Source organism: Urocitellus parryii, chromosome 5, assembly GCF_045843805.1.
Source record: "Urocitellus parryii isolate mUroPar1 chromosome 5, mUroPar1.hap1, whole genome shotgun sequence".
Classification (NCBI taxonomy): domain Eukaryota; kingdom Metazoa; phylum Chordata; class Mammalia; order Rodentia; family Sciuridae; genus Urocitellus; species Urocitellus parryii.
This window is the reverse complement of record NC_135535.1, coordinates 198716577-198732978: the sequence shown is the minus strand read 5'-3', so window position 1 is coordinate 198732978 and position 16402 is coordinate 198716577. Positions and strand designations below refer to the sequence as shown.

The window sequence follows — 16402 nt, the reverse complement described above, 5'->3', positions numbered from 1 at the left end:
TTAGCTATTACCCCAGCTCTTGTCCTGCAGATGTGATAAGAGTCCAGTCAATGCTTAACCCATTTATCATTTCCCAAGAAATTCTCAAATGATTTTGCCTGTGTGACACATAAAGATAAGACTTCCTTGACCTCAGAGTCAAGCTGCCAGCTCACACTGTCAGCTTTGGACTTAACTGTTTGTGATTATACTGCTTGCCGAGTGAATTGATGCTTGTATTTTTAAAAAGAGTTCAATTTTAAAAATAACTGAGGCAACAGACATCATACGCCAGGACCATTCTCCCTATGTTACACAAAGGTTTAATTTAACCCCCTAGTAGCTAACTGTCTCATCTGCCCAGATTAGTGATTCTCAAAGAAATGTGTCTAAGGATCACTTGGGGGTGGGAGGGGTGGCACATGGATAATGGGTATGGAGCGGGTTAAAAATGAAATTCCAGATCCCTACTTTCATGTGATGGTGCTATTGATGGCTTTGAGAAACACTCCCCTAGTTATAAGGCATTTTCTAAGCTGGTTGACTAAGCAGTCATCCAGCCATCAAGAACTTCCAAGACACCTTCTAGAGTATCAGCAACTAAATTGCCTTCCTGCACAAATAAGGCCAGGTCCTCCAGGGTCACAGGTCAAGTGCTTGCTGTGGGTCAAGTGCCAGAGAAGGTTATATGGAAGAAAGGGAGTTGAGAAAATCCTTGAAAGATGAAAAGATTTGGACAGCAGGGGAGGAGGCTATGACCAAAGCATGCATTATTCAGCAACAGGGCAGCAGGAAGCCGCCTGGCCATCAAAGATCTGGGGAGGAAGCAATGTGAAAAGTCAGTCGGAAGTCAGAGCCAGGAATGCCAAGTGGGCCTTGAGCCACACTTGCCCAAAGGCAGCAAGACCTTCTTCGGAAAGATGGCCATCACTACCTTATGATTGCCTTCCACTCTCTAGCTCACTCACCATTACACCTGAATGTGTAATCTTAAGGATCCCCTGAACCTAGGACCTGGCACAAAATATGAACTTACTAAAAAATTACATTCCTGAGGGGAAAGAAGGGTAAGGTACTAGAGAACAAGATTAATAAAATTATGAGCATTTATGAATATGGCATAATGAATCCCACCATATGTACAACTACAGTGCACCCAAAAAATCTCTATAAAACTGCATTGCTGGGCTGGGGATGTAGCTCAATGGTAGAGCACTTGCCTAGTATGCTGGAGGCCCTGGGTTCCATCCCCAGCACTGCAAAAAACAATTTTTTAGAATGCACTGCAGGGGGAAAGCTCTATCAGGCTGATTATTTGGCATTATACAGAAGTAAATGACCAGTATTTATCAACACAGCCAATGGTACTTGGCTACACAGTCCAGTAAAGAAGTTTCTTCCATGAAATACTGTTTCATAGCTTCTAAAACCTAGCTCACTGGCTTCTGAACCTGTCTTGAAAGAGTAATTATGCAACTGTACTTTTTTTTTTCCAAAAAAGTAACATATGATTAAATAAGGCAGATGGCATGTAATATTGCAAAAGCCCCACCATGAAAAGCAAGCACAAGCTGGGAGTGGTGGCACATTCCTGTCGTCTCAGCAACCCAGGAGGCTGAGGCAGGAGGACCACAAGTTCAAGGCCAGCTTGGGAACTTAACTGTCTGAAAGAAACAAAAAAAGAAGGAGGGGCTGGAGATGTAGCTCTGTGGTGGATCACCTGAGGTTTGATAGAAAGGAAGAGAAGGAGAAGGGAGGGAAGAAAGAAGAGGGAAGGAAAGAAAAGCAAGGCACAAATAGTGTAAGTGGGTCTAAATCAAGTTCATGATGAGTAGCAGGTCTATGAAGCAAGCAGGCAATTTGTGTGTGTGTGGTTGGGGAGGTCATTGGGGCTAAAACCCATGGTCTCATGCATGCTCGGCAAGTACTCTATCACTGAGCTACACCCCAGCCCACACGGGCCCACAATTTAAACCAGCACTCCAGCACTCTGTATGTTGCTTTGGGGAGAAAGGTGTGTCAACTCACAAATGAAGAGAAAATCAATAGGAGGCATTGGTGTTTTGAGACAGAGCAAAGCCCAAATGGTAAGAGCCAAGGGTAGCCCCTGCAACACCTAAGCTCATGTCAGATACAGAGCAAAACCCAGATCTTAAGGTAGTAAAACCATGTCAGACCAAATGAAATGAGATTCTGGGCTAAGGAAACAACAGTTAAAGCATTAGAAGGAAAAAGTCCTAGTCTTGGGGACTTTGAAAGGTACCAGATCTAGTAAAAAAAAAAAAAAAAAAGTTTTCCTTTTTTCTCTCTTTAACGTACCTAGAAAAAAAAAAAAGTGGTTTTGTACCCTCTGTGTAAGTGCCTTGCAAAGGAACAGGTTTCCACAAATGGATTGCAATGTGTGGAGTATATCTGGTCTTTAGCCTCTGGCCACCCATCCCTGCCCAGCCCATGGCATCCAGGAGACAGCGTTGTTGTTGGAGGACCTATGGCACCACTATCAGAGCCATCCAGTAAAAGCAATTGGCAGTTCTCCCACTACAGACTCTTCTGCCCTGGCAACAATTAGGAACTTCAAGAGCAAAACTAAGAACCCTGCCCTGCCTTTAAAAATTATTATTATTCAACCTGGAAGAGAAAAATCCATACCAAAATTCAGCTGGGTATTTTGAGAGTTAAGGGCTGCCCTGAATTGCCTTGTCCCTGGGACAGTTTTCCTAATGGCAATATGGAAATTCCTTATATTTACAGAGGGACTTGAGTATCCATGAGGGTTTTGTTTTGTTTGTTGTCCTCTGCCTATATTGTTAACGCTGATTATAAGAAACAGAAATCCAATAAACCAAATAGAAGGAAGACTCAAGTGCTTACAAGCTAATTCATGATTCTGTGAGTTGTGATCTATGAAAGTAGCATCAGGCCTTTCAATATAAAAGAGGTCAAGTCTGAACACCCTGTTATCAGGACACTGTCTCATGAGAGAACTCTGCTAAGGGTGCAAGCCGCCTCTGGCTCTCGCATCCCGCTGCCTTTGGTTACTGCTGATCCTGAATGCCAGCACTTGTCTCTGCTGAGTTTTCTCAAGTGCACGGTAATTGATTCTTTCTCCTTCATGGCACACAGTGTCCCACCCGCACGTCCCCTTGTCATTAGGTGCTATATCAGCTTCCACCCACTTTCTTCCTGTTCTGCTTGCACAATGAGCAGGCAGCAGCTGCTAGCCAACACCCTCAAATGTCACCACCATGCCAGTCAAATGGCATCCTTCATTATGGGCATCAATTATAGGCAGTGAGATGCACATTTTTCTCAAGATTTTAATGGTTTATCTAGCTAGGCACTTATTGAGGATTGTGACATTTTACAGTGAGAGTGGAGTGGCTTTCTGGAAACCTGTAATTCTTATTGCTTTCCCTTTCAGGATAGTCTCTTCCACTTCCTCCATCATTTTTTAATGAACTAAAGCTCTGGTTTATATGGAGAAAGAAAAGGGGTCCTGAGGCCTGCCTTCTGCCATCATTTTGCAGGACACAGCAACAACTGGCTGAGGAAGCACATCCCCCACTTGTCCTCTGACCTCATTCATTTCCTTCACTCCCTCAGATAAGCCATCATACTGTGGACCACAGACAGATAACACCACAGCTGCGGCCCACCACCCTGGTGAGAGGCATCTACCCAGCAGTTCTGGGATCTGTATAGCAAAAGGAAGGAAGCTGTCATGATGCAGAGGGGGGCAGGGAGGATATTCGGGTGCCACTGGGTGGACAGAGTAAGTGGAGAGGTACACAAAGCAAGAAGGATAAGAGAGTGATGCTGGAGATGACAGGAACACATTCACTGAGCCACACAGCCAAGCATTCTGCTGGGACACTTCTGTTTACTCTTCACACAACCGTGTGAGGCAGAAGTTCTCATTTCCCCACTGGACACAGAATCACACAGGCCTATGGGCGGGGGCAGTTCAGCTGCTGCCAGGCCCAGGCTAGCCTCTGACATCTAAAGAGTTTCAAATAGTCTCCTGAGTGACACAAGTATTTGCAGGTAATTTATATATATATATATATAATTGTGCTAAGAATGTTCTGGCCTGTTTTGCACACGATACTGCACTCTGGTCAGCCAGATGAAGATGGAGCAGGAATACACACAACCAGGCTGGAAAGCTGCAAGGCCCATACGAGAGGAGAACTGGAGACACATGCTCATAGGAGGAAAGAAAGGAGAAGGGACTCGAGGGCCATGGCACCTTCCCTCTCCTTTTTTGAGAGTCCAGTGGGTCGTGAGCAACTTAGTTATCTAGTTAAATACTTGACATATTTTTAAGACTTGATGAACAAAGTAATGAATTTTTTAAATGCCCCAAACATCGAGTTCACATAACCTAACTTTAGGGTCTGTCTTTAAGTCCACTTTTGGAGAAAACCATCACCAGAGGGCAGTTCACAAAATGCCAAAGCACTAAGACCAATTCAGTTCAACTCTCGGAAAGAACTTCCAACATACTTCCAAGAAAACATTATAAACTAGCCTCATAAAAACAAAAAAAAAAAAATCGGTCTGGGGTTGTGGCTCAGTGGTAGAGTGCTCGCCTAGCACATGTGAGCCACAGGGTTCCATCCTCAGTACCACATAAAAATAAAAAATAAAGGTATGGTTTCCACCTACAACCAAATATTAAAAAAAAATCACCTTCTCATGCTCAATTCATTTACTCTTTGTCCAAGACCCTCTCCTTAGCTACATGAATATCAGCATTTGATATTGAAAAATAATCAGCAACATCACTACCAAGTATGAATAATTATCAGAAACACTGAGCTTCTCTCTGCTGGGTAGGGTAAACACCACCCAAAGGGCAAAATGACTTGTACACTTCAAAATTCAAATTTAGAACCAATAAGTTGGAATCTGTTTAAAAAAGACAATTTATTTTCTGTATCTTGCCTGTGGTTACGATTCTGATGATTACGTATTAAACACTTCTACACGTTCACACGTGGGCCTTAGGGTGCATATACAATGGTTTTCAATAAGAAAAAAATACCTAAAATCATCTCTATTCCTATATATAGTAAGGAACAAGACACCAACTGTCACTGAATGCTGAAAGAGTTAGGAGAAAGCAAACAGTGCCACAAATGGCCCTGGGAAATTATGTCCAAGATTTGCAAGATCCACAGAAAATCAAATTGAATGCTGCCAGGCTTATACTTGGTTGAAAAGAGTACTGACGCTAATCTATGTACAAAATAATTTCATTCTTTAAGTTTAAAAACATACTACTTGAAAGAAATAACTATAAAGGTAGTAAAAATAAAACAAGTAACTACCCTTGGGGTACAAACTAAACAGGAACTCTGTGTTTGGAGATTTCTGCCCAAAAGGATCAGAAATATATTTTCCAATTGAACCATGAGGAAATAACCCAGATGGCTTCATTGAATCCCCAATTTTTCTTACCATTTTTTCTTCCTTGGCAGGTGGACTTCGAAGGAAAAAGCAGAGGGGAGCAAAAAGAATATCAATGATCCCAATAATTGTCATGAGCCATGGAAAGCCAATTGCCTTTGCGATAGCACCACCAGCAGAAGGACCTTTCAGGAAACAGAGAATTAGATAAAGCTCTCCCCAAATGCCTTGTCCACAGAGAATGCAAAGACTTCAATATTTTTAGGAGGCATTATCCATCCTGCACAGAGGTAAAAGGCTTTTTTGAGAGCCATGTTCTTACCTATAGCATATCCCATACAAAACGCCACGTCTGCAATGGCATACACACTCCCATAGACGGACACGTGCCGCAGGTCCACGAGGTAGGCCATGATAGGCATCATTGATGAATCCACCATCCCTGTGGACAGTCAGGGAGCACAGTGTATAGAAAACAGATGAAAAGCAAAAATGAGCTGAGTGACAGTGTCCTAAACTCACTACACTGCCAGCTCTTCCCCTGCAATGGTGGACCCTTGACAGCAAACCTTTCACTGAAGACAGTCAGTGGAAGGTAACTGAGGTTGAGGGTGGAATCCAGCACCACAGTCTGAGTCCTTTATTAAGCCTCCACTTGCCTGCCCCTGCCTTAACCTCACCTTGTCCCCCTCTGCCAGAATGGCCCATCTTTGGGTGACAGCGTCTAGTCCTCTGGTGACCTACCGTGCCGTTCTTCAGATCCAGTGGACTTGCAGGTTACTAGCTATGTGGATCCCTAGGAGCCTACTTCCTGCTGGTGCTTCCCTGATTCGCCATTTTTCTCATCCTCTTGTCCCTTGCCACTTGGCACACCTACAGGTCTCACCTCTCCTCTTCCCCATCCACACCAGCCCTCACACTCAAACCATCAGAGTCACCATGGTGGAAAATGCTACGGAGAAATCAGAAGATACCAGTATACAAAGGAGCCTGAGAGATCATCTGGCTCTACTTGGGAAGGTAAAACCCAAAGAGGGAGTCTCATGTAGTTGGCTAAAACCAACAACAAAGACCAGTATTTGAATCTCTGATCTCTTAAACAGCCAGATACAGGGAGCATAAAGGGCACAAGTGTTCAGAGTGCTGGATTCAAATGCCTGGCTGAGTGAGCATGGTCAGACCTAACCTCTCTGAACACTGTTTCTCCATCTACAAAATGGAGGTGCTGATGACTGCTGCGGAGAGCCAGTGTCCATGAACACACCAGGAGAGGACTCAAACATTAGAAATGTTAGTTCCCTCCCCTCCACAGGCAACAGTATTTGCTGATCTCCTGATATGGGCAAGGTGCTGGGGAGCAAGGGATGAACCAAACATAAGAGCTGGAAGCCAGGCAAAGAGTCGAATGGTGACTGGGACTGAGGCTGTGAACGTGCCATGGGACATGCAGAAACCAGGAGGACCCCTCTGGGGTCAGGAAGGGCTCCATTTATTCTTTCTGCTGTGCCAATCAAAGATTAAATTCCTGCCTCAATGGAGTGACAGATTTGGCATTTGCCTTTATCATGATCAATTATTATTCAATTAATGAGAAACAAAAACATACTGTTCATCCAAAATATTAACAAGCTCTTTCCTGACATTATTTTTCCTATGTTACAAAGACCCATTGCCTCTATCTGTGAAAATCTGGGCACAGCAGTCAGCACTCCCTTACTAAGCCCTATAAAAAACAGACTTTGTCCCCCAGCCTTGTCTGGTTTGTTTTCAGATAGGAGTCCTGGGAGATGTGCTATAGGTGAGGGGGTCCCCTGTTTGCCCAAGCATAGCAGTGGCACAGCAGTCTGCTTCTAAGCATCAGGCATTTAGAAATGCTGGTTTCCAGGACATAAATGATGCGTAGTGGAAGAAAGTGTTTGTGGAGATGGTCTACAGGATATCACTGGGCTAAGCTGCCAGCAGCCTCTGTGCGAACCTCTAGAAATTTAGGCTGAGAACTACAGTCTACTTACTCTACCAGAGTAAATCTCTCCTAGAGGTTAAATAAGTGTTCAATTTAGGCATAAGCTGCATGCAACTTACCAATTGCAAAACCAACTCCAAAGTTGGGAGCTATGAGACCATAAATGTTTTTTGCAAAAGGAATCTGTAAGAGGAAATAAATGTCATGATAAAATAATGGAATATCCAACTCCAAGTAATCTTGAAAACTTACTAAAAACATGTTTTCTCTGGGCCTGATATGGCTACTCCCTATACAAGGAAAAGGAAGGATGGGACTTGTCGTCCCAATCATTAAAACAGTATTCTGACGACCATGAAAAATTAGTCAGCTGCTATCTGTGAGGGATCAGCCTAGTCCACACTCAATGTCTGACAAGGACAAGGAGGTCTCATTTGGGGTATTTATTGGCCACTGGTAGGAGATGTTCTATTCTAGGAAGACATCCTGCTATTGTTTCAGGCTAGTTTAAGATATGGCAAGATTTAAATAATGGAGGGGGTAAAAGGCAAACTAGGTAATAAAATATCTAAATTTCTAACATAAATGCATTGGAGAGTCTTTTCCAAAAAAAATAAAATAAATGGAAAACAACAAAACTAAACATCACCAAACTCGAATTGCTATAATGTTGCTTGGTGAGTCTTGCCCAAAACCAAAGTCTCAGTCTCAGACTGTTCCCACTTGTCAAATGCCATCTTTTACTCACACATAAAATGCTGATTCCAACAATTATCATTCCTAGAAGTGAACAAAGCCACCTGTCAAAAGAAAAAGCACATCAATAAATGAACATTTAATGTTTTTTCCCCAGTACAAATATTCAATGGAAATCAAAACAATTGTAACATCTAAGGTAGAAACACTTAGAATTTTTTTAAAAGAATCACTTCATTATCAGTATAACAGAAAGAAGCCTGTTTTCATTTAATCTTACCTCCCCATTTTGTGTGCAAGTATCCCAAAAATATTGGTTCCAATGAGATAAGAAATACTCGCTGGCAAGAAAGCAACGCCTGTAAATTTATGAAAAGGACACCTTATCAGTACTGAGAGCAGTCACATGTTAGAAAAACTAATAATCACAGACACCCCAGTGTTGATTACAGCAGATGAAATGAAGCCCCAGGGCCCGCGCCCGAGCAGCTCATATCCGGCAGCCCACGGCTCCGGTCTGGACCCCACACGGCTCATCTGTCCCACAGAGCTGCTGAGACACTCCAGAGATGAAAATCAATTCTCTATCCTCGGCTTCATCTGTCTGGAGCAGGCATGACACGTGCACTGATACGCACAGCTCCCAGCTGCAGGAGGCCAGCAACAGGACCTGTGTGCACCAGGCGTCTACGCACAGTGTCCTGCTCCTCTCTTCAATTTTGCATATCAGAAGTAAAATGCAATCGTTGAAAGTATTAGGGGAAATTGAGGTAAGTGAAAAGACAGGAGATAAAATTATCCAAACCCCATCACTCTTCTCCCTTTTAAGTTTATACGTACACATGTGGGCACAGGATGCTGTGCACTCCAACGGGGCTATGCTGTGCCTACTGCTCTACATCCTGCTTTTCTCAATTAGTTTCATGACCATTTTTACGTGTCAAAAACAGAACTGAATCTACGTGGTCAACTTTTGCAGTGGAATCATAGGTGACTGACAATTTCATGTCTGTGGTCGAATTACTTGCATCTCCTGGGTTCTCATGAGCCAGGAGAGATTTCCTGCAGGTAGGACAGTGGCTGCCTTGAATATGCCCCTTCACTGAACAGGAAGATTAGTCAAGACAGACCAGGCTTGGCTGTCATGGACTGTGTCCACCTCAACTCACTGTCTATTATTAGGATGACAAGACAATCTCTTTAAGAGAGACTACTTATCAAACTCTAGCATTTTTTGTCAGAAGACAGATAAATCATATTTGATTCCAAGCCTTATCCACAAATGGTAAAAGCTTCCCAGTTCTCAATCATGATGGCCTTAGGTCCCAGACTGTCTGTAAGTGCCTGCTGCATTCCAAATGCAGAGGCCCTGGAGCCTTCCTGGACAAGTATGATCTTGTCCCTTTAAGAATAGGCACTAAAGAAAGCCATCAAACCCGAGAAAGGTCAAGCCTCCAACACAGTAGGGACTTCAGAATGATGGGTTCCATGAGCAAAATCCAAAACCAAATCATTCCAGGCCTGGGGATTCTGGAAAATAATAATAAAGAGCAATCTCACTTCATGTTCCAGGGAATCATTTCCACCATACTTGGCAATATGCGGTGGCCAAATAATTGCTCAGTGTAATCTGATTCAGAAAACATTTACTGACCGCCATGTGCCTAGCACAGCAATGGCCTGCAGCAGAGACAATGACAGTGTGGCTCTTGTCACCACAAAAATGTCTTTAAAAGAAAAAGTCAGATGATGTTTGAACAGAGACATTCCCTCATTAAGAATGGAACAAAAGCACAGGCACCGTGGTCCAGGAGCCCAGAGCCACAGCTGGCCAAGCTCCCCAAAGCAGACGGAATCTACACCTGACCTCCGAGGTAAGCAGCCAATTTCCCACACTCCACAGACTGTTAGTCTGGGCATGGAAATCCTGTCATCCTTGTGTCATGATAAGTGGCTCTGGGGCCAGGGAGGAGTAAAGGAAGGAAGCAATAAACTGTAAGAAAAACAACAGTGCAAGCCCCATGATAAAGAGCCACCGACGTACAGCCCCAGAGTCAGAGAAACAGACTGAACCCTGGAGTGGGGAGGAGGTGTGGTGACTCGCGGGGCCTAGACCCCATCAGAGGAGGCAGCTGCTACTCTCTCCAATCAGTCACTACCCTGGGAGACCACAGTTTCAGTATTGGAAGATCTATTTTTTCTAGATAAGCTGGAATTCTGGATTCTTGCAGGAAAACTGATTTTAAATGTTGGAAATTCATCCTTTGAAAACAAACCCCAAGAAGTTAACACTATGCCAGTCACTCAAAAAAAAAAAAAAAAAAAAAAAAAAAAGAAAGAAAGAAAGAAACCTGCTTAAGAGCTGAATTTGGGCCACAGACAGTCCATTGTAAGATCTGGTCAAATGAAGTAGTTCACAGGGAGCCCAGCGGGGCTCCAGGGCTCCTGGTCAGTACTCACTCCAGAAGTAGGGCAAGGGATGCATCACTGAAGCCAAAAACTTAAGGCAGGGGTACCTAGAGAAGCTCCAGCAGAAGCCACAGAGCAGCCACATCTTCCCAACCTGTTGAGTGGGAAGAGCTCACACCTAGGACCAAGGAGCCAAAAGAGCAGGGCTGTACAGGCACAAACTCCATCTTATGAGTCTCAAGCAAAAAGTACTAGATTAGTAGGCATGCAGCAAGGTTTTCACTTCAACTTGAACTTGCTACCTGAGGCCTGAAAAGATCACTTCAACCTCTTAGAGCCCAAGAAACAGCCATAGCTCCCATTGTGCACACCTCACAGCATGGTTTTAAGGATCAAATGGCTAGGTGCATTTCATGGCCCTTGCATTTCAAACAGCCCTTCCAGTTTGATTTCAGTGCCCTGTCATTCCATGCAAACCCCAGACCCCCATTTTCCACCCCAGCCTGCTGGCCTTCTCCATGCTCAATAAGTTCCCAGTGAGCAGAAACCCCCCACCTGTCTTCGGTGGCCTAGTTCAACAGTGGCACACAGGAGGTATCCAGAGCATGGCCATGGAGAGGGAAGAGCCTGTTTGCACCTGTTCTGATGTTGCTCAGCACCCTTTTCTCACCAGGGCTCCACAACTTACAGAACCTCAGAGTCCTGGAACTCAAAGACACCTCAGTGTCTCAAGTGGCAGCCCATAAGGGGTAGAGAGCCCTCAGCCAGTGGTTGCCAGAGGTGGCCATCTACCTTTGCTCCAAGACCCAGGACCAGGGGACTTTTCCAGCCATTTCTAAGATAGCTCCAACAATTGGGCAGGCTTCTGACACCAAGCCCTAAACGTTCCCTGGTCACACTCACTCTCTGGTCATGATTTGCATCCAGAGCCAATGAAAGATGGCGCCAACCTTGTCCCAGAACAGCCACTAGCACAAGAAGAGTAAGACCTAGATGTCCAAATGAAACACACCAGGGCTTTGGATTGTTCTCCAATACAAGGCTCCCACCAGTTTCCCTGTGGACAAGTTCAAGTTCTTTCTCTACTTGGAAACATGATGCCTACAGCTGACCCCACCTCCATCTTCTTGCTGGCTACACAGATGAGCAATAAGCATATGTGAAAGAAAAGAAGGACCAAATGCATCCCATAGGCTTTGTTTCCCGAGCTCCTCAGTCGCTCTCCTCCTCCCTGTTTTGACCTCTCTGGAGCCCCTTCATCACCAGACCATGAGGGGCTTGTAGCACCAGGCCCCACACCATGTCTTCACAGGAAAGGTCTTTCTATTGTAAGGCATCAAAGAAACTGCACCATGTTCCCTGCAGGCCTTTTCTGCCAGAGGAGACCTTTATCTGCAACCTGCTGGCCGATTCTTTTCAGAATTCAATGAGAAGTGTTGGCTGGGCCTGGTTGTACACATGGTGCCCATGGCCACTGGCATGAGCCCCTCCTCCTGCATGTCACTGCTGTCCTGACAGGGATGCTGGTGGCTTCCTCACTCACCTCTGGTCACACCAGAAAGTTCAGCACAGGCAGCTCCTCCACCCACCCCAGTGCTCTCTAGTCTGGCTCCACCTGCAGCCACTGCCAGCACACCAGGTAGAGCTCTACCCCTTGAAGCTCAGGAGCTGGAGCTGGAGGCATAGTCCTAGCAGTGATGCAGGGAATGTGCCCTTGGGCTTCTTCCCAGCTCCAGATGACCTGCCCCTACGCGCCCATCCCCCCAAGGCTCTGCTTGTAAATGAAATGAGACAATGGTCTCAGGTTGCCCTATCCTAGGGGAGGCCTCATATCAGGGAACCACAGGATGCTGGCCATCCTCTTGTCTTGGGACCCTGCGGGGCTGGCACAGGACATGACATGAGGTCATAGCTGGCTAGGAGCAGAGTGGCCCCACCCTGTCCTCCATCACCACATCTTATTCAAGACAAATGGGCTAGAAGAACCAGAAGAAAGAGTTTGACTCCAGCCTTGCCTGGGCCTACACTCCCCGTTGGGGATTTATAGGCCTCACTCTGAATTCTGAGTTCCTAAGAATCAAGGTTCTGGGGGAGGTCATGTGACTAGAACTTAAGGTAAAAAGAAAACACCATGAAAGAATTCTCTCTCCACCAACCCAAACTCAGGACTTCCTGCCAAATGTCAGAGAGGAGTTTGGGTGGGGGTGGGGGGCAGGCCAAGGGAGTCTACTTCCCCTAAAACCATGGCCCAAGGAGAGTAATTGTGTGTTGTCCACATAGTTAGTAAGCTCTGACTTTTGTTCCTTCTCCAGAAATGACAAGGGACACACAGAGGTGGAAAGGCTCCTGTCCACACTGGGTTATAGCAGATTGCAGAAGACTCCTGAGCTGAGAGAGACTGGGCAGGAGAGCCGTGCTGCTCCAGAGGACTGACTGGCCTGCAGGCACTGGTCCTTCATAACGTGTCTCCCACAGTATCCCCAGATTCTGGGGCCTGGGGGGATGCAGAAGCCATGGACCCCAAACTTCAGAAACCCACAAAAGGTGGCATGTTTCCCCCATGCTGGATCTGAGGAAAACAGAAGAGAAATTAGATTCTCTTGAAGAAAGATGAGTCTACCTCTGAGGCAAATGGGAGAGGAACCTCAGTGGTGGAAATGTGTGGTGCTGGTCAGGTGGACACTGAAAGCGCAGGTGATGAGCCTGAAAAATGACCTCCCCCTGACATCCAGGCAGCCTGTACTCTGCTGTCTACCCACGTGGCCCAGGGCTCCTGGCTGACCTTAAAGACTTTACAAAGGAAGCCTCGGGCTTTGAAGAGGACAAGGAGCAGAGCAGCTAGAGTGCCCTGCACATGGCCGGGCCACATTTAATTAGGATCACGGGCCAATTAAGTGGAACTCAGAAGGCCTGGGGAAAGCCTCACAGCCCACATTGTGCAGTCAAGTGCAGGGAGCTCTGCTGGGCTGTGCACGCCCACCTGGGAGATGGTGCTTCCTGAGGACACCTGAGACCCAGGTCCCAGAGGAAAAGGAAAGCTGGGAAACACCTCTACAAGAGCAGCAGCAAGACTGAGAATGTCCTCATCTTTTGCAAAACCTATCAGCACTAAGCATAAGAGGAAGTGCTCCTCCCGCAGAGCATGGTGCTTTCCCCAGGACCTTGACGGTCCCTGGATTTCCTCTCCCATCTTGACTCCCAGGAAGTTCAGAGATATATTTTATGCCTAAGAAATAACCTTTGCTTAGCTCCAAGAATCCTCCCTCTTATAGGGAATAACTCTTGTTATTTGGGGCTTCTTTTGTGACACAATTCACATCCTGTAAAATTCATCCTTGACAGTGTGCAGTTTGGTTGGTTTGGGTATGTTCACCAGGTTGTGCAATCACCACCACCAACTGAATCCACAAGACTATGATCACCCCAAAAAGAAACCTCACACTTAGTTTGGGCTGCTCAAGGATTGGTTGGTGAGAGAACACCAGCGAATCAATGCAGAACTTGAAGGGACTGGCGGGTTCTCAGGCTGGACCACGTGGTGGGAGCCAGAATAGGACACAGTCTAAATCAAGAGGTGGAAGCTTCCAAGAAGACACCCCTGTGAGGGCTGGATGCTCAAGGACAAATGCAGGTGGCCTGCAGAAAGGCTTGGGGGCATTAAAAACACCAGCTTAACTCAAAACTGAGTCTCCCTGCGATCTCCCATGTGAGTTCAAAAAACTATGAAAGGAAAATAAATCTCTAAGATGGATATCAATCAATTCTTAAAGAAAAGGGGCAAATATCAATAAGAAAAGATGCTCAATTTCACTTATTAAATGAAATTAAAACAAGCTCCCCTTTCTTACACGTTTTAGTCACTGGAAAAGACTGAAGACCAATAATAGCTGTGTTAAAACACTCACTTCCAGGCACTAAAACATTCGTTTAACTTTTAGAATTTGTGCCTGACAAATATATCTCCAAACATGAAGAGGGATGCAGATGATGGGTATTCTCTGCAGTATGGTTTCTAATGGTACAAACTGGCAGTAACCCAAATGCCCAACAAAAGGCAATGGTTGCAAATTTATGGCATAATCCTTTTTTAAAAAATATCTTTATTTTATGTATTTATTTTTATGTGGTGCTGAGGATCGAACCCATGGCCTCACACGTGCTAGGCGAGCACTCTACCACTGAGCAACAGCTCCTGGCATAATCTTAAACAGAATATTCACCATTAAAATAATGATAGCCTTGTAGTTAAAAAAAAAAAGGCAGATTGAATTTCTAGGATTTACTCCACTTCCCACACCCCCAATGTCTATTCAAATATTCCTAAAAGAATAAATGAAAGTTCTAGGCACAATCCCACATGCTCCTCCCCAGGCCTAAGGACAAACAGAATGGGCCAGGAGAAGCAGTAACAAGAAAGAGAAGCAAACAGAGGGCAATGGTGGTGGACACACAGGGAACACTGGAACCTTCCACCTGCATGTGGAGCTGTCAACAAGAAGCAAGAGCCCTGTGCCTCATACTCCAGAAAGTTCAGGAGCTGAGGAATGAGGAGTTGAGAAGGTCGGCTGAGAGCGGGGACTGTGGACAGGGAAAAGGTGGGAAAGCTGCTTTGAGAGAAGCTGGATCTCCAGCCCTCCAGCCCCCCAGCCCTCATCCCAGAAGGATGCAGGTTCTCTAGAGAAGCTAAACTGGAATGGTTAAGGTCCCAAGGAATGGGCAGCAAGGAGGCAAGGGACAATAGAAGCTGAAATGGAGATTGAAAGAAAGTCCCTACTGAAATGGCCAGGGGGTGTCATTTCAACAAAGATCAACTCACACACACAATACAAAAGGGCTCTTCAAATTGAAGACAGGCAGCTGGGCATGGCAGAGCACACCTGTAATCCCAGCTACTCAGGAGGCTGAGGCAGGGGGCTGCAAGTTCAAGATTAGCAATTCAGCAAGATCCTGTCTTTAAATAAAAATTAAGGGGCTGGGGCTGGGGCTCAGTGGTAGCACACTTGCCTGGCATGTGCGAAGCACTGGGTTCGATTCTCAGAACCACATATAAATAAATAAAATAAAGGTCTATCAACAACTAAAAATATGTTTTAAAAAAATAAAAGGATGGGGATGTAGCTCATTTGTACAGCAATACCATGGACAAGGCCCTGCATTCAATCTCCAGGACTGAAAAAAAAATGTAACAGCATCAACTTTAAAACTTTGATAGATAGCTTAAAAGATAAAAGATTCATAAATTAAGGGCAAAAAAGGAAAGGTGAGAAATAAAAAGAATGAAACACAGAGGTCCAACATCCAACCAAGTGGAGTGAAAGAAGAAAATGAGGAGGGAGGGGGTTCATGAGAGTAATCATAGAAAAAGGTTCCCCAGGTGAAAGGGCTAACCCAGCAAGCCGCCAGTATTTGGGAAAAGAATAAAAATAAACAACCACGGCCCATTGCCATCGCAGACACTCATAACCCAGAGAGGTAAAGGCTCCAACAGAGACTCAGGAATCAGAAGACCCGGGGCCTCTTGAGCAGTAGTGCGGGATGCTCGAATGCAATAGAATGGTGGCCTCGAAACTCGGAAAGAAAATGCTTTCCATCAGGAACTGTGAAGACAGACTAAGTCAGCCACGGGGCGGGTGAGACATCTGCAGGTATGCAGGGCCTCAGAACTTCCCACACCTTGCAGCACCCTCTTTCCCAAAGCTGCTGGACAATGCCCTTCCACATGATGAGGGGGTGACCTGAGAGAGGACAGAGGAGAGAAGAACCCAGGAAATAAGAGAAGCAAAGAGGATGCCCAGGGGATGGGGAGCAAGGCCTGGAGAACACTCCATCTAGACCCAGAGATGGAACAGAGTTCACAAATGAGCAAAGCCAGAAAGAGTAGGCAGCCAATGAACATGAACGCCTTTAGGGGACCTTCATACCAGCCAGAGAGTCTAGGGGGTG

General features: G+C 45.4%; 1 protein-coding gene across 1 annotated transcript in view; it reads right to left on the bottom strand.

Annotated features, from left to right (window-relative positions):
- Slc18a2 (solute carrier family 18 member A2) overlaps window positions 1-16402 on the bottom strand; it is a 33925-nt gene that overhangs the window by 1570 nt on the left and 15953 nt on the right. Inside the window, exons 11-15 of the mRNA XM_026384204.2 lie at window positions 8331-8409; window positions 8103-8154; window positions 7474-7537; window positions 5714-5833; window positions 5443-5576 (exon numbers count right to left, since the gene is read on the bottom strand). Of these exons, the coding sequence (XP_026239989.2) occupies window positions 5443-5576; window positions 5714-5833; window positions 7474-7537; window positions 8103-8154; window positions 8331-8409 (449 nt within the window). The remainder of the gene's footprint in view (window positions 1-5442; window positions 5577-5713; window positions 5834-7473; window positions 7538-8102; window positions 8155-8330; window positions 8410-16402) is intronic.